The sequence below is a fragment of the Alexandromys fortis genome, unplaced genomic scaffold, assembly GCF_014885135.2.
Source record: "Alexandromys fortis isolate MF-2015 unplaced genomic scaffold, M_Fortis_MF-2015_v1.1 scaffold_326, whole genome shotgun sequence".
In the NCBI taxonomy this organism is placed as follows: domain Eukaryota; kingdom Metazoa; phylum Chordata; class Mammalia; order Rodentia; family Cricetidae; genus Alexandromys; species Alexandromys fortis.
In genome coordinates this window covers 211,462-236,627 of record NW_026068217.1, presented here as the reverse complement: position 1 = coordinate 236,627, position 25,166 = coordinate 211,462, and the positions used below count along the sequence as shown (strand labels likewise).

At 40.5% G+C, this 25,166-nt stretch overlaps 2 protein-coding genes across 2 annotated transcripts in view; one reads left to right on the top strand and one right to left on the bottom strand.

Moving 5' to 3' along the window:
* Window positions 1–10,260, top strand: part of Pgk1 (phosphoglycerate kinase 1) — an 18,135-nt gene extending 7,875 nt beyond the window's left edge. Inside the window, exons 2-11 of the mRNA XM_050130456.1 lie at window positions 1,176–1,354; window positions 1,474–1,663; window positions 1,778–1,922; window positions 4,000–4,103; window positions 5,594–5,713; window positions 7,167–7,281; window positions 7,493–7,672; window positions 9,039–9,216; window positions 9,448–9,546; window positions 9,811–10,260. Coding sequence (XP_049986413.1) covers window positions 1,176–1,354; window positions 1,474–1,663; window positions 1,778–1,922; window positions 4,000–4,103; window positions 5,594–5,713; window positions 7,167–7,281; window positions 7,493–7,672; window positions 9,039–9,216; window positions 9,448–9,546; window positions 9,811–9,851 — 1,351 coding nt within the window. The 3' untranslated portion in view covers window positions 9,852–10,260. The remainder of the gene's footprint in view (window positions 1–1,175; window positions 1,355–1,473; window positions 1,664–1,777; window positions 1,923–3,999; window positions 4,104–5,593; window positions 5,714–7,166; window positions 7,282–7,492; window positions 7,673–9,038; window positions 9,217–9,447; window positions 9,547–9,810) is intronic.
* A 3,284-nt stretch (window positions 10,261–13,544) lies between these two features.
* Window positions 13,545–21,227, bottom strand: Taf9b (TATA-box binding protein associated factor 9b). The gene is made up of 7 exons (XM_050130468.1): window positions 20,672–21,227; window positions 19,992–20,073; window positions 19,514–19,650; window positions 19,301–19,435; window positions 18,214–18,289; window positions 16,322–16,432; window positions 13,545–15,315 (listed from the first exon to the last, which is right to left on the bottom strand). The coding sequence occupies exons 1-7, from the start codon at window positions 20,720–20,722 to the stop codon at window positions 15,155–15,157; spliced, it is 753 nt and encodes a 250-aa protein (XP_049986425.1). The 5' UTR covers window positions 20,723–21,227; the 3' UTR covers window positions 13,545–15,154.
* Between the last annotated feature and the right edge of the window lie 3,939 nt (window positions 21,228–25,166).

Sequence of the window (25,166 nt, the reverse complement as noted above, 5' to 3'; positions counted from 1 at the left end):
ATTTTAAATATTTATTTATTATGTTTACAATGTTCTGTCTGTCTGTATGCTTGTTGGCCAGAAGAGGGCACCAGATCTCATTACAGATGGCTGTGAGCCACCATGTGGTTGCTGGGAATTGAACTCAGGACCTCTGGAAGAACAATCAGTGCTCTTAACCTCTGAGCCATCTCTCCAGCCCTAAAGATATATTTTTATATGAGAGAGAATATGTATGAGGGGGATTGGTGCACTGTGTGAAGTTGCCTGTGGAGCGCACAGAGGGTATTAGATACACTGAAGGTGAAGTTAGAGGTAGTTAGTTGTAAGCCAGCTGATATGGCTGCTGGGAAGTGAACGCAGGTCCTCTAGAATAGCTACAAGCCTTAACCACTGAGCAATTTCTCCAGTGCCCGTGTAGAAGCACTGTTGTTGCTTTGTGAAAATTATGAGAAAGATTTTATTTCAAAACATCTTTTCCGAGACAATGTGTCAGCTTTTGCTGAGCTTGAGCTTGGAGTCCTGCCTCAGCCTTCCAGGTGTTGGGTTCCAGGCATATGCTTTAATACCTGGCTCTTTATTTTTTATATTAAATTCTTTTCATTTATTTATGTACACCTGCATATCAGAAGAGGGCATCAGAACCTATTATAGATGGTTGTGAGATGTGGTTGGGAATTGAACTCAGGACCTGGAAGAGCAGCCAGTGTTCTTAACCACTGAGTCATCTCATCAGTCCCAAATTGAGTTTTTTTTTTTTAAAAAAGTTTTATTTTATGTGTATGTAGAGTCCTCATTTTTTTCCTCCATTCATCTGCTGATGGGCAACGAGGTGAGGTCTTCATTTTAGCCATTGTGAACAATGCTACGATAAACTTGGGCGTGCAGATCTTTCTGTATGCTAATTTCATTTCCTTTGGGTTCATGCCAAGTGGCTCTGGTCACAAAGGTATCCTCTACCTAGCAACTACCCACACTTCAGACTTTTAGAAGGGAGCAGGTGTTGGTCATGCATTGCCTGGCTTATCCGGAGGATAGAAACAGTGACCAGTTGTTTTCGAGAGAATGGGGGGGGGGGCACACTTTTAAGAGCCAAGGTTGTTGGTTTATAGACATGGTCTCATGTGTTCCAGACTGGCCACAGTTGCTGTTGCTGAGGATGATCTTAAACTTTGATCCTCTTCTCCCTCCCGAAGCCTGGGATCCCAGGTGTGCAGCACCGTGTGCAGTTTGCCCGCTGCTGATTGTCTTTGTGCATGCCTAGCCCCCAGAAGCCAAGGGCTAACCTCCCCTGCGGGTCCTGCTCTAGACTGCAGGGGGCTAAGCTCTTTTCTACATGAGGAACAGGTCTATGATGAGACTGGAGTTCCAGGTGGTGGGTTTTATCATGTCAGTCTTCTCCTGAATACAAACCTGAATTCTGCAACCCTCAGACTTGAGGACACTTTGTATATTACAAAGTTACTGTTTAAAATGGTTCTCACTAATTCTTAGGAAGAACGTTGTTTCTGTCTTCTCTTGCTTATAGGATCAAGGCTGCTGTCCCAAGCATCAAATTCTGCTTGGACAATGGAGCCAAGTCAGTTGTCCTTATGAGCCACTTGGGCCGACCTGATGGTGTTCCCATGCCTGACAAGTACTCCTTAGAGCCAGTTGCGGCAGAACTCAAGTCTCTGCTGGGCAAGTAAGTACAGGGCTCTGGTGCTGGTGAGCTCCGGGGGTAGGTAAGGCCTGCAGTCACTGCTTCTCAGCTTTCAGCTTGCTCCAGTCTTCATTGCTTGTTCCTCCCTCCCCCCAGGGATGTTCTCTTCTTAAAGGATTGTGTGGGCCCAGAAGTTGAGAATGCCTGTGCCAACCCAGCAGCTGGCACTGTCATCCTGCTGGAGAACCTCCGCTTTCATGTGGAGGAAGAAGGGAAGGGAAAGGATGCTTCTGGGAACAAGGTAGGACCTGTGCCTTTGATATTCTTGGGCCTTAGGATCTGAATTTGTGTGAGGCCACGAGTAAAGGATAGTGGAAGCTTACCTTGATTATTCCCAAACACCTTTTGAAATTGACTATACCATACTTGTAAAAAGGTACAAATGCGGGCCACGGATGGAACTCAGGGTAGTGTGCAATGCCCTGGGTACAACCCTCAGCACGGTAGAAACCAAAACAATTATTTAAACGCACAGCGTGATGAGTTAGCGGTTGTTGCAGAGCAGAGTACACACACTACATAATCACTCCCCAGTGAAGGAAGGAACTGTGACCAGCACCGCAGAAGCTCTCTTCCTATTCACTTTTTGAAATGCCTTTGAAAAGTATGTGAATGCTCAAGTAACCAGAGTATTCAGGGAATGTAATGGTCACCTGGTGAGATAGATGAGGCGTAGGACTTAAGGCAGTTCTTTCTTGGGTGGTGTAAGAGGGTGACCTTGAACTCTTGATCTCTTCCACCTTCCCAGCACTGGGTTTACCCGGCTGTCCTCTGACCTGACTCAAGGCTTTCTCTCGTGAAATGTAGTATTTTTCATCCTCATTTCCTAAGCAAACAGATCTTAGTGCGAGAAGCTTGGGTTTCAGGCAGGCAGACATTTTGTTTAAGTTAGTGGTGCTGGACTTTATAGTTTAGGCAATTACATCTGCAAACTTTTTCTACAAAGAACCAGATAGTAAATGTTGGAGGCTCTGTGGGTCCTGTAGTCAATTGCAATTGTATACAGTCTGGATCTACTCACAAGCCATTGTCAAAGACTGTAGACAATCCACAAGACTGGTCGCTAGGCTTGATGATAGACTTCAATTATTAATTTTTTTTTGGTATTTTTGAAACAGGGTTTCTCTGTAACAATTCTTGCTGTCCTGGAACTCACTTGTAGACCAGGCTGGCCTTGAACTCACAGGGATCCACCTACCTCTTCCAAATGCTGGGATTAAAGACGTGCACCACCATCACCAGACCTCAGTTATTGAATGTTAAAACTGCCTCGATGAGCATGGTTTTATGTTTGCCCTTTGGTTAGCTAAGGGCACACCCTAGTACTTTCCCCTCTTTGGGTCTTTAAAGATGAAAGAACAAGATGCTCTGAAGGTATTTATCAGTCCCCCTTTGACTTCTGACATTTCTTAAGGTCATCTGGTGTGCCGCTCTCAGTTTCTTTTCTTAGCAGCACAGGCCCTGAGCTGGCCCTACCATGCTTTGGCGTGGTCTTGCTATAGTACTACTCAAGTGCTAACCTAAAATTCAGTGCCCTTTTAAACTGAAACTCAAGATGCCCAAACTCTAGTGCTTAGAAATGGCAAGAGGCAACTGGAAAGTTGATACGGAGTGTTTTATTTAGGAATCAATGAACTATGCTAGTCTCTGACTTTTAATTTACTAATTAACTATTAACTAGTTTATTTACTAACTTATTAGTTAATTTACTATTATTTTTATTAGTTATTTACTATTATTACTTAATTTACTAATTAACTATTAACTAGTTAATTCAGTCTCATGGCTTAGAATGCCTGAAATTGCAGGAACCAGTCATAAGTTCAAACTGGACACAAATGAAATTAAGACAAAATTCAGTTTTAAAAGCTTATTTTTATAGACGACTGTGAGCTCTGGAAGAGCAGCAAGTGCTCTTAACCACTGGAACATCTATCTACTCCCATACTTGAATGCTGTTTAGTGTGTTCACATGATTATTTTTAGTTACATTACCTCCCTTGTACCCATTGCTTGGTCCAATTTTCTCTCATTTTTTTTTGTTTAGTTTTAAATTTTTTATCACATATTTAGTGTTTGTGTGTGTACATGTGTACAGTTTTCAGAAGGAAGCAATGGAGACAGGAAATGACCAAGGGACCTGGAATATTTGGGAGAAGGAATAGATCTTGCTGCTAATAGTAAAACTTTCCTACGAACTCAGGGTTTTAAGATGTTCAAGAGGATTCTTGGTGGCCAGAAATGCTTCTGAAATTGTTTTTGGAGCCATTAATATTTCCTATGTTGAATTTTCCTTTTTGAAATTTTTTTTCCTGCAGATTAAAGCTGAACCAGCCAAAATTGATGCTTTCCGAGCCTCACTGTCCAAACTTGGGGATGTCTATGTCAATGATGCTTTTGGTACTGCACACCGAGCCCACAGGTACTGAGAGCTTTGTCAGTACTACAAGGAAGAATACAGTGATCTTGGATGCTTGAGCAGCTCAAATTCTATTCTTGTGATTAAAAAGTCAAAACATCAATAGCAGCTTATGGGGAGAAAGGGTTTGTGTGGTTTGTCACAATCCATCGAGAGAAATCAGGGAAGGAAGCTTGGATTACTTGCTTATTCACTGGCTTTTATTCAGCTTTTTGTTTGAGGCAGAGTCTCATTTTGTAGCACTAGATTGGCTTAGAACTCATTATGCTGACCAGGCTGCCCTTTGTCTCAGACATATACCTGCCTCTGCATCCCAAATGTTGGGATTAAAATAAGCATGAGTTCCCATGCTACCAGTGCTAGCCAGTTTTCCAGTACCACCAGCCTAGGGATGCTATCACTCATCCTGGGTTGGGCCTTTCTACATCAAAACAAGCCTCACAAACTACCCACAGGTCAATTTGATCAAGAGGTTCCTTCTTCCAGGGGACTCTAGAATGATCTAAATTAAGAAAATCCCAAGACACATCCATCCTTTGAACTTTTGTTTCTACTTGAAGTTATCTGTCCCATGTTAAATATCTTGATTCAAAGTGGAAATAGAGACAAAATGTGGTAAAACATTTTGTGAAACTGCAGGAAGAGATTTCTTTAACTTTATCTATTTTTATTAGAGAATAGTATATCAAAATATCTATTTTCTTATCAACTGTGATTCCGCCTTTGATCTGTTAACTATTAACTGGGTATCTTTAAACTTTTAACATATTTTACCTACATGTTTATCTGTACCATGTGCATGCAGTCCCCTCAGAAGCAAGAAGCGGGGGCATCTGATCCCCTGGAGCTGGAGTTATTAGAGGGTTTTAAGCTCCCATGTGGGTGCTGGGAATGAACCGAGGTCCTCTGTAAGAGCAGCAAGTGATCTTAGCCACTAACTGGGTACTTTATTATTTTATTTATAAATTCTTCTCTCATATCCCTTTCATGGTTTCCCCACCCTCCACTCCCCCCAGTTCTCCCTCCCACTTCCCCTTTTCCCAGGTCCACTCCTCTGTTTCCCTTCCTAAAAAAGAGGCCTTCCAGGGATATCAACTGGACATGGCATAATAAGTTACAGTAGGACTAGGCACATACCCTCATCAAGAATGGACGAGGCAACTCAGTAGGAGGAAGAAGAGTCCCAAGAGCAGGCAAAAGACTAAGAGACACCCCTATTCCTACTGTTGGGATTCCCACAAAAACACCCAGCTACATAGAACCTAGCTCAGATCCTGGGTATGTTAAATTCCACCTCGGTCCATTGCTCTTTTTTTAGCCTTGGTTGTAAAATTAGTCAGCAATGCATCTAAGGGATGAAGCCATGGTCTCTTAGTGTCCCAAGTGGTAAAAGCATTTTAGTGGTAAGGAGCTGGCGTCTGGGTCTAGGAAAAATGGTAGAATTCGACTGGATTTTGAATACATTTGTTTTCTTTTTTTTTTTCCCCTCCTAGCTCCATGGTGGGTGTGAATCTGCCACAGAAGGCTGGTGGATTTTTGATGAAGAAGGAGCTGAACTACTTTGCCAAAGCTTTGGAGAGTCCTGAACGACCCTTCCTGGCAATATTGGGAGGGTATGAAGAATACTTTAGGATCATGTTTTGGTGGATAGTGTTATCCTGGGAGCCAATCATAACTTGGGTGGTTTATGGTCAGCCAGCTCAATCACATTGGGTAACTGAGAATTTAATAAAGGGACTGTTGAGGTGAGGATGGGGTTTAGAGAAGCCCCTCAATAGTCTGGGGCTAATAAGAGCTATCAATCCAGAGAGGTAGTTGGTGGAAAAAGGTCTTTAGTCAGGGGCTAAAGGACTGGTCATCTGTTAGAGGGAACCAGGGAAAGATACTGGGCTTTTTCTTCAATTTTCTGCTAGGGTACTCCCTACACATACCACTTATTGGCCCAGTTTATCTGGAAAGCAGAAGACATGTGAGCCTCTTAATGGGGTCTATTTAGGTCAGCTTCGTGGACAGAAGAGAGTAGAGAAGGGCAGAAAATGGTTCCACAGGGAAAAATGGGGAAAGAGCCCTTGAAGGTGGTCATGAGGCTCTTTTTCCCCCTTTAAGATATTTCTCATATACCCCAGGCTGGCCTTGAAATTGCTTTGTAGTTCAGGATGATATTGAGCCCTGACACTCGTACTTCAGTTTCCTGAGTGTTAGGATTACATACTTGTGCCACAGCTCTTCAAGGCTCTTCTTAAAACAGTTTCTAAGTTGGTATAGTATAACCTGGCAGGGGATAACTATGAATGTTTAAACTATGTTTAAAGTGTCATTTAGACTTAATTCTCCAGATCACGTACCTATTTTATGTTCTTATGGGCAAAGGCAGTGTGTGCATAAGTGTAATGTTTAGCCGAAAAACTTTCAGAAGTGAAGGATGAGAAAGCTGCCTTTCCGGTGGCACAGCGGTGGCACAGCTGCTTGGGCAGCCTCTCTCTGGACCATGACCCTTCTCTGGCCTGGGATTTTTCCTTTCCAAATGAGTAAGCATACTCAGCATTTTCTGATGAAAACTGACTCTGGAACTGGGTGTCAGTTTCACGGAGCAAGAACATAGTTGCTCTCTAGGCTTCATGAGTCCTGTTTTAGAGGCCTAAAAATAACCCAGATAGGTTTAGATTTTTGTGTTGTCTTGCAAAAAGATTAGTTCTTAGAAACATGGACTCTTGTTTACTGAGTTAAAAGCATCAGACTCTGGCTTCTGGCTTCTTCAAATTAGCATTTAAGCTGTCTGGGTTGACTCTTAGGTTTCTGAAGACCTGGAATATAGGAGTGAATGCCACCTACTGGCATGATCAGGTTTTGGAATAAGACTGAAACACAGCAGTCTATTTTAACCACAGGACATATGTTGTAAGATCTCTGAACACTTGAAGTCGAGGATAGCACAAACCCTAAAGAATAGACTCTGTTTTTTCTGGGTCTGCAGGCAGCAGGCAGAGGGACAGATGGGGCCTGGCATGGGTTTAGCAGTATACTCACCAATGTGCTTGTGGTGATGAGTCTTGCTTTCCCTTCTAGAGCTAAAGTTGCAGACAAGATCCAGCTGATCAATAATATGCTGGACAAAGTCAATGAGATGATCATTGGTGGTGGAATGGCTTTTACCTTCCTTAAGGTGCTCAACAACATGGAGGTAGGAAACCAGTGACGAGTGGCTGGGAAATGGCTCCGTAGTGATAGCAGTTTATGGGAATTCAATGTGAGTCTTAAAACCGTTTTCATCTCATCTGAAGTTGCTTATCTTTGGTTCCTGTATTACTATATAGTTATGGTCCAGTCTGTTTTGGGTCAGTCATGTTCTTAGTTCAGAGGCTGAACTTCATCTCCTTGACTCTCTTGTGTAGATCGGAACTTCTCTGTATGATGAAGAAGGAGCCAAGATTGTCAAAGATCTCATGGCTAAAGCTGAGAAAAATGGTGTGAAGATTACCTTGCCCGTTGACTTTGTCACTGCTGACAAATTTGATGAGAATGCCAAGACTGGCCAAGCTACTGTGTCCTCTGGTATACCTGCTGGCTGGATGGTGAGTCAATCGTGTGTTTGGTTATGTAATGCTCAGAAACTTGGGAGCAGTCATTCATTTAGCAGATACTTTTTGTGGCACTGGAGATCCAGCTGAGTGTTTCACAGGTGTTAAGAAGTGCTCTGCTACTGAGCTGTGCCCCTTCCTCTCAAGAAATTATTTTAATAATCTCCATGGAACTCAGTATGGGGAATGTTGCAATGGGCACTTGAGGGCAATTCCATCAGTGTAAATGGTGCTATCAGATTGATGCTGTTTTATCAATAATAGAGCAAATGTACTTTTTGCATATTTTTCAGTGTTTATTTAGCAGCTCTATAATGCTGGAGGTAGTATTCTGCCCCTTCCTGATTTGAACTGTTCTGGATTACATGGCTGTGAGCCATTTAAAGCAAACTATCATGTCGGCAAGGCGGCTCCGTGGGTAAAAGTGGTTTGCTACAAAGGCCGGATGGACCTGAGCTATATTTCTGAATCCTAAACTGAAGGAGAGAACAGATTTCCAAAAGTTGCTTTCTGACTTCTACATGGCATGTGTGTTCCCCACAATCCAATGCCCTGTGTAACCTCTGGGCCCCATATACATGTAGATATACACATACATGAAGATAAGCATAAATCATGTAGATATCCACATACATGAAGCTAAGTATAACTCATACAGACTAGGCAAGATGGCACTCACTCACCTTTAATCCTTCTGCTCTGGAGGGAGTGCTAGGCATCTGATTTTGAGGTGGGCCTAGTCTACGTAACAAATTCCAGGCCAGTCAAGTGTATATAGTGAGATCCTATCTAAAAACAAACAAATCCAAAACAAAAAGACAGTCTTGAGCCCTATTTTAGACCTACTAAATCAGAAACCCTAGGAGTGGGATTCAACACTTTGCTTTTGAGCAAGGCTTCCTGGAGATTGTGATACATTGAAGGATTGAATGTAATTTATCTGATTCATTGTTTCTCAGTCTCTATTGACATCTCAAATAGTCTTAGCTGTGGCAAGGCCGAGGTTACATTGTGACACATGTAAAGAATCACTAGCTACAAGGTGTCAGTTGTGCTGGCTCCATGTTATGACAACCAACAATGTCTCCAGACATTGGCAAGTACTCGTTTGACAGGCAGAATCAATATAGGTTGAGAACCACCTATCTTGGCTGCCGTTGAGCAACATGAGGTTTCCCCTTCTTTGATCCATAAAGTAGAATGGTTCTGTCAAAGGCTGTTCACACACAGGCTAAAGGGTACATTTTGATTCTAGTAGAAACTCTGGATGTTTGCTCAGCCTTACATTATGGTTTTGGTGGAGGTGATATGGTCCTAGTAAGTTTTCTTAATGGTTCATCCTCTTGATTCTACTATCCAGGGCCTGGACTGTGGTCCTGAGAGCAGCAAGAAATATGCTGAGGCTGTGGCTCGAGCCAAGCAGATTGTTTGGAATGGACCTGTTGGGGTCTTTGAATGGGAAGCTTTTGCCAGGGGAACCAAGTCCCTCATGGATGAGGTGGTAAAAGCCACTTCTAGGGGTTGCATCACTATCATAGGTAAGGGGTCCTGTGCTAATCTCACACTAATGCAACAGTGGCAGAGCTCTATGCAGGGGAGGCAGAGGGGGAATGTGCTTAATATTTTCTAAATCTCTGATAGTTGATGGAGGTGTCTTTCTTAGGGAGTCCTCTTGAGATGCAGTGGGGCTTTCATTATCTAGCAACCTTTTTGGTTGAACCTTTACAGTTCTGATGCCAAAACACTTTTCTCTGGTCTTCATTCAACAGGCGGTGGAGACACTGCCTCTTGCTGTGCCAAATGGAATACAGAGGATAAAGTCAGCCATGTGAGCACTGGGGGTGGTGCCAGTCTAGAGCTCCTGGAAGGTGAGGTTATTCTCTGTTTTGGTTTATTTGAAGGCAGGGTGGGGAACAGCAGCAATCATATTAGCTAGATAGCACAAGCAGAGCACCTGCAATCCACTTGGCGGGAGGCATAGGTAGGAACACATTTTAATTGACCTGGGACCAAGAAAGAATGCAGGAGTGCTTGAACTCCTCCCCTATTTTATCAGTAAGAAAAATAGGGCAGCTGTAGCTTAGTGGGTCTTAAAAGTAATGCTGTCTGTATATGTGCTCTCTCAAAAACAGGTAAAGTCCTTCCTGGGGTGGATGCTCTCAGCAATGTTTAGTATTTTCCTGCCTTTTGGTTCCTGTGCACAACCCCTAAGTCAACTTAGTGTGTTTTCCGCATCTCCATTTGGTGTTAGTTCAAGATTCAGCTAGTGACCTATATGCATCACCAGTAACCCTTAAACAGTTGCACAGCATCTCAGCTCGTCCTTCCTTCATTGGGATTTGTCTACATTCTTCAAGATCCCATTTAAATTCCATAGTGACTAAAGCCATTGTGCATTCTATAGTGCATCTATTTTTATTCTGCCTGTAGAAGAAAGTGAGCTATGTAAGCTTAGTCCTCTTCGAGTAGCCTCTGGTTGGCTTTGTCACTGTTCATGACTCAGCATGGAAATAAGATGAAATTCCAGCTGGAGGTTTGGAGAAGTTGATGGTCTATTAATAAAGATGTCCGCCGGAACTGGAGTTTTCCTGTCATATTTTGTTAGGAAGGGTGAGAATAGAATCTTCATATGGGATCAAGTATCTATCTACATTTTGAATGGAAGGATTGGCTGTAGTAGTGGGGAGGTGGGACTAGACAGATGCCTATTACTTAGTGAAAGTCTATAGATGTTTCACAACTGGATCTAAACAAAACCAACCAAAACAAGCCTCACCTCACTACTCCCATTCTTGATTCACATTGCCTAGTGTGACCATTGTTTTCTTGATTCCCATTTCATGGTTCTAAGTACTGAGATTTTCAAACATGTCTATTAATTTCATACTTTGAAGAATGAAATCAACAGCCTCTGTTCCACATATACTTCATTCTCAGTATTGTTTTGCCATTGCTATAAATTAGATCAGAAATTTACATTATGAAGGTTCTGAGCATGGTGTTTGCTTATAATTTCTTCACATGGGTAGTGAAGACAGAAGGACAGAAGTTCAAGATCATCCTTGGCTATGTAGTGAGTTAGAGGCCAGTCTCGATTCTGTCTCAAGCCTGAAGGTTTACACTATGATTATAAGTTATATATGTATGTACTATGCTATATTTTTGCCATTTTTAAAATAATATATCATGTATGTAATGTTATGCCTACGTGTATGCCTGCAGGCCTGAAGAGGGCATCAGCTCTCATGAGTGGTCGTGAGCCACCATGTGAATGCTGGGAATTGAACACAGGACCCCTGGAAGAGAGTAACCAGTGCTCTGAAGTGCGGAGCTATCTCTTCAGCCATGTTTTTTTTCCCCTACTGGGCATGATACACAAGTCTTTGATCCTAGCACATAGGGAGTTCCACATCAACCAAGGATACAAAGTGAGACCCCATCTCAAAACAAAAATAATTTTCACATTTTTTCCACTACTTCATTCCAACATACACTAAAAGTATGAACATGAAGTATATGGAAACACATCAGATAGGTTTTTTAAGTTTTGAAATCTGGAATCCTTGGTGCCTCTGTTCCAGTTTTCCTGGCTACCCTAGGTTTATTGCAGCCATATTGCTCAGGGCTTTCCTGTATCGCTCTAGGGGTTCTTTTTACCTTTGAAACCTTGTTTCCCCTTCTATTTCTCAGTTTAAGTTTTTTTTTGGATAGTTAATTGTGTTTCTTTTTGACAGCCCTCACTGACCTGGAATTTGTTAGCTAACTCAGGCTCCCCTTCAACTTCCAGTGATCTCTGCCTTTGCCCCCTCCACCCCAGTAGTACTAATGGTAGGAATGCATCACCATGCCTGGCTGATTTACTTTTTATGCAAATCTGGATTTAGTAATTTCCTGAGAAAGACTGCCAAGGAGGAAGTTCTGAGCCTTGGTTTGAAATTAGCTGTTCAGCTCTTAAACCTGATTACTAATTTGGCCATGCTTTTTTAAACCCTTTGTATCTATGGGGTTTCTCAGATACCAAAATCTGCTGATGCTCATTCTTTCTATAAAATGTATTTCCCTAAAATCTATGAATAATCTCTCATGCTTTAAGTCATCTATATTTAAAGTTCCTAACATTAGATCATCTCTTTTTTTTAAAAAATATTTTATTTATTTATTATGTATACAATATTCTGTCTGTGTATGTCTGCAGGCCAGAAGAGGGCACCAGACCTCATTACAGATGCTTGTGAGCCACCATGTGGTTGCTGGGAATTGAACTCAGGACCTTTGGAAGAGCAGGCAATGCTCTTAACCACTGAGCCATTTCTCCAGCCCCAGATCATCTCTTAAATATCAAAAAATTTACAAAGTTTGTTTAATACAGATACTCGTATTTATCTAATTACCCTTGGTATGTAGACATAGTTAAGAGTCTGAATATCAGTTTATCAGAGTTGAAGGCATTGTTTCATTGTCACTGTCAAATCTATTTTGGAAATTGCTTAAGCAGAAATTGTGAAAACTCCAGTTATTCTTAATTCTTTTGCATTCTAGTTTATATGCTTCTCCATATTTGTAGCTAATTGTACATTGTGCCATTTTTTTGGTACAGTATCAGATAGACCTTGGTTTGAGCAGCAGGGATTTTGCAGATGAAGCTCAGATGTTGTAAGTGAATGTTACTGTTGGGCTAGAGGTTTACCTGAGTGCTGATCCCCCTTGTCTCCCCCCACCCACAATCTTTCAATACTTAGTTCAAGTGCTCAGAGACGCTGAAAGAACTGTAAATAGGCCGGGCGGTGGTGGCACGTGCCTTTAATCCCAGCACCTGTGATGCAGAGGCAGGCGGAGTTCGAGGCCAGCCTGGTCTGTAAGAGCTAGTTCCAGGACAGGCTCCAAAGATACATAAAAAACAACAAAAAGACAAAAAAAAAAAAACCCTGTAAATAGATATCCATGCATTTAGTACTAATTGACAGCATCATCTATCAGTTTTTTATTGTATCTTTTTAAGTATTTTATGAGATATTTCTAGGATTTTCTATTTACAAAATTCTTTCAGTTTTTTTTTTACTATTTTATGTGTATGAGTCTTTTGCATACATGTACATCTGTCCACATGTGTGCAGTGCCTGTGGAGGCCAGAAGAGATTGTTGAAGTTACTAATGGTTGTGAGCTGCCACGTAGGTCTTGGGAATCCAACCAGAGTCCTAGAAAAGCAGCCCAGTGCCTCTTAACTCCTGAGCCATCTCTCCTGCCCCCTATTTAGATGTTTAATACAGAGACTAAGTAGAAAAAATAAGTTTAACAGAAAAGGTAGCTTGGCAAATAACCAAATATTTCAGTATAACTATGTACTTAGGACACAGTGGAGGGAGTAGAAGATAGGATTTTTGCCCTGAAGGAATTTAAAACCTGATCAAATAAGATACCCAGGATCGAACTGTTCCTGTACATGTAAATTAGAATAGTGTAACTTGATAAATGTTGAAAGGCATAGATTTTAAATAGTAAAATCACATTCAATCCCCTAATAATGCCCACAGAATCCCCATACTATAAATGAGGAACTCAAATTTTCGGTTTTTTTTTGGGGGGGGGTATAGTGAAGTTTTTGCCAACCTGTCTACTGGCTTTCCTCCCCAGAAGCACCCATTAGTTATAGTTCAGTACAGGGATCTATATATACATTCCCATCATACAGAGCATCTTTAGTTTGTAAGATTTTAAACCCATATTTGATTTTCATTGCTTTTTTTTAACTATGAATCAAATGCAAATTCCCAGCAAAAGCAAGCTGTCCCCTGATAATCTGAATTGCTCTACTGTTGCCTTATTTACCTCCTCGAATCCCTTCAGTCAAAAATAAAAGGTCACTGGTAAAGTTAAATTTTTATTAATAATCTTGCAACAAATACATTAATAATTACTTATAGATTTTACAATCTTGAGAACTTTCTCTCACACCAGCTAAACCCTCACAACAGCCCTGTGAGGTAGGCAGGGTAGGTGGTATTTCCCATTACTAGTGAACAAGGCTCAGAGGTAAAGTAAGGTCACGTTGTTGGTAATGAAACTAGTACTAGAAGCCAGGCCGCCGAATATTCTGCCTCCCTGAGAACATTCAAGTAGTGACGTGAGTGCTGTAGAATGCACATTTCTCTTGTGATACTGATCAGATCAACCTTCCGTAACATTCCTAAACATACAAACTGGGACGAGTTACTGTACTATTCTTGTGTCAAACACCAGTCTGTGCCAATACTTAGTAAGTTTGATGACCCATGGCTATCAAATTTAATAATGTGGAGGTTTTGGGAACTTCTGCTTACACTTTTCCAGTATTGGCTAAATAGAACTTAAATCCCATCAAATCAAACAATGCTTTTTTATACTCAAAAAAGCTTTGCAGTCTTCCCCAGTGTGTCTTGTAGGTCTGTATAAAAACAAAATAGAAAGTGTTTAGAAACACATGGTTGGGAAATTTCTGTAGGTCATGTGTAAATGGAGTCAGGTGACACTAATCTGTTTTCCCTGTTGGCCTTATGGGGAAGGAGAATCATTAGACTCTACTTTCAGGCTTGATCTTATCTTACGTGTGACGTCCTCAGCAGCAAGATGATCTTAATGAAACCAATTAGACCGGTTCAATCAGTAGTGATCAAAGCATATATGCAGGTGGAAGAATAAGGAAACAACAAAAACACTAGATTTCAGTGGTTTTTATCTAGGTCCAGTGTAAATTACTTACTAAGGCAGCTTTTACATTATGTCTGTTAAAAAAATTATAAGCATGAAAGATGGTGAGGCTGTCAACTTGGAATGCAACTGAATGTAACTGATGTCAGAGAGTAAAGCCTAGCAGGCATGGCAGGTAAGGGCCGAGACCTCCCTGCGCTGTTATGGAGTGAAAAAGCAAATGCAGACACCCAGGTTCAAGTGCTTTACAAATTCCAGTTACAGTCTTAAATTTAAGTGCAATGGCAAGTGACATAAGGCAATGAGAGGTGGGAACAGAAACGAGATGGCATCTAGATAGGTAGCTGAGGTGGGGACTAGAAAAGACCAAACCCAAAGACATTCAAAATGGATTTAGGACCCTTCTAAATCCACTGTTTCAAAAAACGTTACTAGATTGAGAGATTTGGTCACAAAGGTGACAATGTGAATAGTTGCCCTAACCAGAAAGTCATGCTTAAATGTAAATGAGACCAGGAACTGGAATCTAAGTGCCGCTGTCAGTCATGGCACAAAACTGCTTCTCAAAATAGAATTGCCATAGTGAGACTAGAGCTGTCTAGCAACAAGGACTTGGATATCTAAAGCATACTGAAAAAACATTTGAACCCAATGAAACTTATCATGTGTAGCTAATAAGAAAAATACTGCTACTACGTTTCTAAGATAAAACTTAAGACCTAGGCTGTTCAGTCCACCATGTGGGCCTAAACGCACTAAAATTTTAAAATCTGTAGAACAGACTTTATTCTTTACATAGTGTCATTGTCATCGTCATCATGCTTCCTCTTCAGTGGGTTTGAGTCACTGGCTGTGTTCTGTGAGGAAACCATGTTGGTAGTAATGAGAATATTTTTGGACCCAATCATTGAAGGATTAATCAGAACATTCTGGACTGTAGTCGTTGCAGGAGCTATAAATAGAAGAAAACCCCATAGATGTCAGTTACCCATGATACAAAAATAGACAGCAAACTAGAATGTAATTTTTATACAAGTTCATTAGCACAGCATACAACTACATCATAGAGATACCTGAAATTACTAAGAGTGGGATTCAATCTTTAAACATTTTTATCTTAAATTTGCTAATAGTGATTTTATCAGGCATAAGTATACTTTGATCTATGTATAGATAATTCTCACTAAAATTATTGCAAAGTTAACAAAATTTGTTTTATTTTTAATTGTAATTAGTGTTTAGTGTACTGGATTCATGTGTGAGGCCAGGAGACATGCTTTCATAGGGCAGTTTTCAAAAGAATTGCATTTAGTTACTTATGTTTAGGTGTGTGCACCACATGACATGGGAAGATCAGTGGACAACTTTTGGGTGTGGTTCTCTCTTTACACCACGTGGGTCTTAAGGGATTGAACCCAGGTCATCAGACTTGGTGACGAGTGCCCTTACCTACAGGGCCATCCTGCAAGCCCAACTTTTATTGAAGTTGTTTCTTGTATGGTGATAGTGTTTCAAAAGATGCAATTTGAACATACACATAAGCAAACTGTTATGCTAGCAGTCTATTAGCCTTTCACTCATCGCTGCCACCTAGAGAATGAGTGAGGCACACCTCCATTCTAATTTACAGCAGCATCCTTCACTCTCCGCACTAAATGGTGTCATTTCCTTGGGTTTTTACTTGACGTGCTTTACCCTGAAGACACCTTAGATCTGTGAACCCCAATTTCTTTTAGTTTATAGTATTTTAGAATTTGAGGAGAACAACTCAATATACCACCCTCCTCCTGAAATGTTATGTATAACTTAACAGTAGAGACCTTATTCAAAGATCCCTGATTTGCAGTTCTACCTGTCAACCTGTTGTGATACTAAAGCCAGTCTTCCTATAGTAAAACAAACTGTTGTATAATTGAAAGTTATTCATGAATTCTGTCCCCGCACCCATATCATGTTACCTGGTTTGGCAGATGCGGACTGAGAAGGTGGAATCTGCACTGCAAATCTTTGGCTTGTCACTGACACTGGAGTTGGACCTTTATTTGGGACAGATCCTGCTTGTGGGGGTGCTGTAGTTACAATGAACAGATCATAGCAGTTACATGACTTCTTATATATTTATATTCTCTACTCCAAAGCATACAGAAATACACCTTCAAAGTCTAGAGGGCTCATGGGAGGTACAAAAATATTATAAATGAAGGCAGAGTAATTAAAAAGATTTACAATGGGTATTCTTCCTCTGTAATCCCTCTCGGGTTTCTTCCCCTTTTCCTTAGGAAGTATGTGCTAAAAAAGAAAAGTTTTCTTAATTTTAATGATTACATCTTTAATAGAAATTATAGATTAAGATTTCTAGGTGTTACACTCTAAAGAATGTCTTAACAAATGACTTGAAATGTAAGAAAGCAACTGGTAACTGAAGTTGGCTTACTTGACTGCCACATGTACCTGCTCATTACACCCTGCTGTTTCTTGGGCAGTGGCACACACCTGTAGCCAGTTAGTCAGGAAGCAGAGACAGGCAGAACACTTGAGCTTAGGAGTTCGACACAGCCTTGGCAATATAGTGAGGTAATTTTCACAAAAACAAAAAAGCAAAAATTTGATATTCACTTAATTTGAATACAGGTAAGTAGTATATGACTGAAAAGTTACACAGATTTTATACGTAACATTTTGTTCACTGGAGGTTTTATGTAGGTTATTAGAGATATATACCTCATTAATAACAGCTTTAAAATGCTGACGTGCAAATTCATATCCTGAGAATATAGAGAGATGGTTCACACCTCAAAGGTCAAATCAGCTGGTCAGCATTCCTCAACTGTAATCTGAATTCTCAGAAGGCTGAAGGATAGTAAATTTATGGCTATCCTGAGGGGGCTGGAGAGATGGCTTAGTGGTTAGGAGCACTGGCTGCTCTTCCAGACGTCCTGAGTTCAATTCCCAGCAACCACATGGTGGCTCACAACCATCTGTAATGAGATCTGGCGCCTTCCTCTGGCGTGCGGGCATACATGGAGGCAGAATGTTGTATATACATACTAAATAAATAAATCTTTTTTTTTTTTTTTAAAAAAGGCTATCCTGGGTTACAGATTAAGACTCAGTTTTAAAAAAAATTAATTTTATACTAGACATATAATGACACTGGTAAGACTCAAGTTAAAAGCAAGAACCATGAAATTAATACAAGGGAAAAAGGATTTTTTTCTTTTTGCAAAACATGAAAAAAAAATCAGAAAACTTGAGTTCCTAAATACCATTCACTAAATGAACTAAGGTTTAGTTAGAGAAGTGGTTGATTCTAAAGCTTGGCGAATATAAGATAGGCTTGGAACATCGTGTGTCAGAAATGTATGTAGCATGACGGAGAGCTATCATACATTGTAGGCCACAGCTTGAGGGCTCTTACTGACATAATTAGCATGATCTCCTTTATGTCACCCAGGCTGGTTCTTGTACTGGTTTTAAAAGGTAAGTATTAAAACCTATTTTTAACATCCTTGAGCTTTCTTTAGGTTTTAAACTTCTTTGAACTTGTAGCCAGTTTATAGGGACATTTCGTTACATTCTCAGTAAGTAGGTTGCTGGCATGGGTGTATTTGGTGACTTGAAGCACAGAAGGTGGAAACACAAAGTGTTTCTGGAATCACAGTTTATACCAACAAGAACTTTGCCAATCTCGTTTGGGATCAGTCTTTTTTTTTTTTTTGTTGATGATTAAAATTATTAATAGCAACACATTGGAGTTTCTGACTCCCATTTTGACTTGGTTATTGTTCAAAGGCACATGCTGAGACATTGTTCTTACTGTCCGGAAAGGCCATTTCCCTCTTTAACTTACCTACATTAGGAGTAGCAGGTCTGCTACTAACACCACCGACACTTAATCTAGGCACTAGTCTTCCTTGGTTAGGTCCCTGGGGGATTAAACACAAGTTTTAATGTTAACATTTGACACCTAAACTTGATGAAAAGCAAAATTATAACTGCTGATGTGAGTTATTAGTGAATGATCAAATGAAAAAAAATGTCTTTTTATTGTGTTTTTCTTTTTGTCATGCTACTGAAGATTGAACTCTTCTGTTGTAAATCCGATATTTGGAGTTTTTGCATACATACAATATTGTGACCCTATCTAATTCTGCATGAATGGAGACAAATACTAAGTTCCTTGTATTATAATATTGGATTTTAACTAGTCAGTGTTTTAACTGTGCCTAAATTAAAACTGTCTTACAGCAGAATTCCAGAAAACAAAGGTAGCCTAATATGGGGTGTCCTTTTTCAGTGCTGAGACAACCTTAGGTGATATGTCTGAAAAAGGTCTAATTACTGATGGCATATCATTTACTTCATTATTGGATCTCACACACCAAAGAAGCTACTAGATGTTGGAATCAGTCCTAGCTTTGCCACTGACTCCATGAGTTCAGGTTCAGTTGTATGATGAGAAAAATTCCCACTGGGTTAGATGAAAAAAAAAAATCTAAGAATTATTTTAACCTTTACTGTGCTATCTATAAGAACTTTGCTTTTTACTAGTTTAGCTATTATTTCCACCTTTTAAAAATCATAAACTAAGCTGGGTAGTGGTGGCTCACTCCTTTAATTCCAGCACTCAGGAGGAAGAGACAGGTCTGTGAGTTCAAGGCCAGCCTGGTCTACAGAGTGAGTTCCAGGACAGGCTCCAAAGCTACAGAGAAACCCTGTCTCGGAAAACCAAACTAAACCAAACCAAACCAAACCAAACCAAGCCAAACCAATCTAAACACCCCCCCCTCCAAAAAAAAAAACCTTCCCTTTTTTTGAGATAAGAAATTGATGTAGCTCAGGATGGCCCTGAAGTTCTAAGGATGGCCTTGAACTCCTGATCTTCCTGCCTCAGCATCCCTACTGCTAGAATTAAGGCATGAGCCAGAAATTCTTACCTTTTTAATTAAGGACTTCAGCCTATAGTTTGGAGCTGTTAGGCAGTATCTATCAGGTGGCAGTCTAGGTCCTGCATATGGCTTAATCAGTGGCAAAGGCGTTTGATTTTTCTGCCTTGCAATATCTAGTAAAAACTAAAAGAGAAAAATCTTCATTAGAAATATATTTTTTAAAGTGCAAATAAAAATAACTGCAAATAAATGTTTGCTCACATCTCGTGGGGGAGGAGAGGTAAAGGACTGGTCAGCCCGGCACTGGATTGCCAGTCTCACATCGTCTGCATCAACAGTAGGTTTCTTAGCATGACTTGAATAAATTTTTGCATCATCCAGAATTGTAGTCACATATCCTTTAAGAGCAAAATAACTTTTATTACATGAAGACATACTTACATATATATGTAAATACTATATATACATATAATACACACATACATAAATACTATTTATATATTTATGGCTCCTTTTAAAAGGTTCCATTAATTTCTGGAACCTTTCTGTCTTGGTTTTAATAATTGTCCTATTTGCATGGTACTTTAGTTAAACATGCATGCTACATGTAAATACTGTTGTCCCTTAATGTGGGCTCCTTCTTAGTGCTTTACTCATTTCTAGACTGGTAACAATATGCTTTAAAGTGTTACAATTAATCATCTTTTCTAATTAACAAGGTCAAAAAATTTTAACTTACGGAAAGCAAATTCCAACATTTGATTTATGACCCTTGGCTCATACTCAGTGATCCCCATATCCTTCAGGATCTGTGCCATCACCTGTGGATTCAAATAAAAACAAAAAGCCAGATGCACAATGTAGATAAAAGAAATCAAAGCTGGACAGGAGGCATATTTCTATGTTTTTTACAAAGTCCCAAACTCAGCCTTGTGCCTCCTCCAGTGAGTGTCAGCGATCACGCAAAATCAGTCATATGCTTTTGGTGATAACTTTTATTTTAGCAAGGGTGGGAGCAAAGGCACAAGAAAGGCCTGAACTGGCTTTCTAGGCAGGTAGGGGTGGGTCCAGCTGTCATTTTCAGATCTGACAGTGAGGAAAAGCTAGCATCAGAACCCATGTCGCAGTCAATACTCACAGACTGGGCGAGCCGATGAGGCTGCAGACTTGGGCAGGGGCGGGTTGGGGGTCGGCCCGGTTATAAGGAGACAAAAGCCCCAAAGCAGCCTGCGCCCCTCTGGAGGGGTTCCCGCAGTGCGGATGGCGCCCCAGGCACAGGGGATCCCTATTGCCCTTTTCCAGCTACGTCGCCCAGCTGCACATGGCACGAGAACCCCCTGCCTCCCCGCCAGGCACTCAGTCAGGCTTGCCACACGGGGCGCCTCTAAGTGCGCCCCAGCCTCGCTGCCCTGCGCTTACCAAGGCATCTCTAGGAGCGTTCTTGGGAGGCGCCATCTTGCTGGGCTCCATTTTCTCCTGCGAGTGTTCCACTGGGCGAGAGCTCGGTAGGCTGGTTCCTCCTCGCTCGGGCTCCACCCCTGTGGGGAAGGAAAGGCGGGCCTAGCTTGCGGCTCGCCGGCCTGGGCGGGCTCCCAGCCGCCTGCCCCCACCTGCGTGGGCGCGGCTACCCGGAGCCCTGTTGGCCGCCGGCGCCGAGACGGAGACGCAGAGAAGTTGCCCTAGTAACACTGGGCGGCTGTGCTGCAGGCGTCCCCAGCTCTGCTCCCACCCTCCTCACTCCCCTTAATGACCGCCTGTTCTTTGAATTTCCTGGAATTCCCGCAGAGGCCCTTCCTCCACCTGTCTCAGTGTGAACAGGGCCCTGGCGAACTCAACCTCCCCTTACATTTGAGAATCACATTAACAATGAATACAGTTTTGTAAGCGTTATTACCACATACACAAGGGCCATATTGATACTATTATTATAGTATTATACATACTAACAATTATGTGCTGCTTAGCTGACATTCAAATTTAACTAGCCATTCTGAATTCTTTTTTTCCTAAATCTGACAACCCTACCCAATAGACCAAAAGGTTCTCAATCTGTGGTTCGAGACCCCTTACGGTGGGTGGCGGGGTAGGCTGTTGCATATTAGATATCCTTCACATTAGATATTTACATTATGATTCATACCTGTAGCAAAATTAGTTATTCTGAAGTAGCTATGAATAACTGTGGAGATTTAATTAATAATTCTACTTAATTTAAAATTTAATAATCTTAACATTTTATATATTACATTTAATGTTTAAATCTATTATATGTATATATGAATAATTATATAATATACAATTAAAATGTAATAAGTTTAATAATTACCCCAACATGAGGAATTGTACTGAAGGGTTGTAGCCTTAGGAAGGTTGTGAACCACTGAAATAGGCACTATTCTTTACGTGTAGGGCTTTGGTCAAGACTGCATAAGCACCTTCTTCCCTCTATCCTTCTCACGGTCTGAACAGTTCATCCCACTAACGTCCAAACTGGGCCCTTTCTTGCTTCCCAGATTGCCCAGTTCCATTTTTATTTTCAGAATATGTTAGGCATAGGGACCAGCAAAGAGAGAGCACAAGACAAGTTTGTAGACCTGTCCTCCTCTACGAAATGCCCCTGGGCTTGAGCACCATGACGGTCATGCCCTGGCATCTACTCTCCCTTCCCCCCCCCCCCATTAAAAAAAACCATCAGTTAACAGTCTCTGTCTTAAAAGGTATGGGAGAATCCTGTTTCTACATGCATCAACTGTTCTACTATCTTCTGCTTTCAAAATGGTTGCCGTGACCCCTAGATTAGAAACGGCCAGGCAGTAATGTCTCTTTCCCTTAGTCCATTAATTAAGAACAAGTCCTATCACGGTGACCTCACAAAATTACATCACATCTCCTTGTGCCTCAGTATTTAGTTCTAGTGCTGTGATGGTAACATCTTCACAAACAACCGCTTACTAAGACTGAACTAGACCTGCCTAATAAAGTCCCGTCACTTCCTTGCAACTGAAGGGATCTCTTAGTTACAACAAATACTGTTTTACTTTAAATTCCCCAATAGTACCACCCATACATTAAACGTTAGGGGCTTACAAAATCTTCCAGTTTGGGTAGAGCTGTTTACCCTCATCGGATACCTCAACCATCTCGTCAGAATCGTCCGACTTCTTGGCAGCCATTTTGAACTTTGACGGCTAGCCACGCACACTAGTGGCGCACCCCTCCCAGCCCCCCTTAGTCACGCATTATTACTTGTGGGAACCTTCAGTCCGTAGCGTCTTTCCCCCACGCTTAAAGCAGTTGTCCAGTGTTCAAAACTAACAATGATTACCCCTTCCAAATAAGTAGAAACTAATAAATGGGTAGTTTGTACATAGTATATACACCTAAAAAAGAAAAGGCACTTGTTTGACTTCCAGTTTTGATTTAAAAACTTGTCTATGCAATATACAAGCAGTCCCTTGTCTCTATCATCTTTTCCCTTTATTATATTTTATTAGACTGTTTAGCCTTTAAAAAGACAACCTGGAACACAACTCTACGTGGTATGAAATTCGTAAGACAATATATAAAAAGTAATTATACACAGTGTTATTAGTTGAAAAATCAATGCTCATTTTAATTCTTTAATTTAGTCTTCTGTTGTACAACTGGTAACAAAGAAGTAAGACTAAATAATTGAACAAGGTAATAAACAGGCTATGTCCAAAAATATAGGACTATTTTTCATTTTTGTCTTCTGTCAGCAAATAAATTTTTGGATTCTGTGAGTCATACTATTGTATCTTCCTAATAGATGTATGTAAGTTTTAAAAGGGAAATGTAAACAAAGCAACAAACAACTATCACCTATATTCAAAATAAAATGAAATGTTCCTTTTGTTCCTGTAGTACAATAATACTTTAAAAATATTTATTTTTTTTTCTGTGTATGCATGTATGCGTGAGTGCATATATATGCACCACATGTATGCAGGAGTCCAAAGAGGTCAGAAAAACTGTCAGATCTCCTGAAACACACACACACACACACACACACACACACACACACACAGAGTTTTTTCCTCTCTATATGTATGATTATGATAAACTTTCATTTTTGTTTGTCTTTGCTACATCCAAATTTCCAGAATTACTAATCTTGTGCCTCGGGGCCATTTTGAAGTAAAAAACACCCAGTTATTTGTCCACATGCACTGCAGCAGTTGAGACAATGACTGAAATAGTTACCGACTCATTCGTGAATCGGGTGTGGTTGCGGTGCACTACCAAAGGGATGAATCACTGTAGGAGGGCACAAGAACTTAATACACAGAGGAAAAACTGTGTGTGTGTGTGTGTGTGTATTTGTATGTTTGTGTTTAATACCATCCCTAGATCTGCAATATCCGAGACAAGAAAAACCACATCCCTCTTCATCAGAACTGTGTATCAGACTTGCATATAGTACATCTAGTTGGTTAATAATCTTGTAATTTTCTTTGCTTGTAGTTTATGCACTGACAGAGTAGAATATATTAAATTTTATATCTGTATGTTATTTGAATATGAATACAACTAAGCAAAAATGCACTTTGTATTTGGAGAAAATAGCAATATTTTATTTTATATTTTATACAGTTTTATTAATATCTTTATTAATCCAGTTAGTAGATTTGAAACTCTATTGTCTTCAAGTGCACATCCTTAAAAATGAGAAGGAACATTTGTAGAAAGTATGATTGGGTTCTGTACCATGAGAGGCCAGTTCATCTACTGTCAAAAACTTTTTTTCATTTGTTCATAAAATGTTTCAGTTATATCTGAACCAGGAGCAGTAACTTAACTACAAAGAGCAACCAAAGGAGCTTTGCGATAATTTATATATTTTTGAATCTCTAATTCAACAACTGTTCTTTTCTTTATTTCTTTCCTTTTGACAGTTGGTTTGAGACAGGGTCTTGCTATGTAGCTCAGGCTGGCCTTGAACTCACCAATACAGTACAGACAGGCTTTAAACTTGTGATTTTCATGTCTCAGCTTCTCAAGTGCTGCAATTACAGACATTGATCACAGTGTCTGTGTGGTAGCTGTGTTTTCAACTCAATACTGGAGTCTTATGAGAGGTGACCAAACTGGATTTGGTCTCCATATGTCTTTCTACCACGCCCAATCTTATGTTCTTTTCTGTATATTTTGGAGCATGCTGTATTTTGGTTATTGTTCTTTCTATTGTGAGGTGTGTATCTTGAAAGAGATCAGAAGGACCCAAGCTCTTGCAAGAGCATTTGGCTAGGATTTAAGCACTACTAGATAAAATTCATTGAAGAAATATGTTATTTTCAAGTTTATATTTGTTGTCAGCAATTCTTAATTATTTTTTCTCTTTTATCCTTTTAAAGAATTGATTTATTATTTTATGTGTGCCTGCGTGAGTATATGTGTGCCTTAGTGCAGGAGCTCTTGGAGGTCAGAGGACATCGGATCCCCTAGAACAGGAGTTGCAGGTGACTGAGAACCATTTGATGTGGCTGTTGGACACCAATAGCAGTTAAGTGCTCTCAACTGCTGAGTCATTTCTCCAGATTTGTTCCTTTCCCTAAAGACTGAAGACTTCAGGCACCTGCAGTTGGGTTATTGAATTGAATAGCTGACTCCCCCTGTCTGGCACCCTGTCTTAAGGGCAACTTCCAGGGAGTGGAATTGGGTGACTCAGGTTGAGGCCAAAATGGAGGTCAGATGGGAAATTTAACTTTTTGTCCAGGTTTTTCAAGACTGTCAGAATTAGACTTTCATTATCATGGTGCCAAGCACATCTACAGTTTGGGCATTTTCTCAGAGGCTGCACAAACTATCAGTCAAACCCTTACTTCTTAGGTAATTGTTTCAACTCTCCTCCTAACAACTGTGACCACTTTAAACACTTCACGACTGCCTGAAA

Bases quoted from the DNA above. Each gene is read 5' to 3' on its own strand.
- Taf9b (XM_050130468.1), bottom strand. From the start codon at position 20,722: ATGGAGCCCAGCAAGATGGCGCCTCCCAAGAACGCTCCTAGAGATGCC. The intron at 20,074-20,671 runs GTAAGCGCAGGG...TTGAATCCACAG, and splicing joins ACGCTCCTAGAGATGCCTTG to GTGATGGCACAGATCCTGAA. The intron at 19,651-19,991 runs GTAAGTTAAAAT...TTGCTCTTAAAG, and splicing joins AATGTTGGAATTTGCTTTCC to GATATGTGACTACAATTCTG.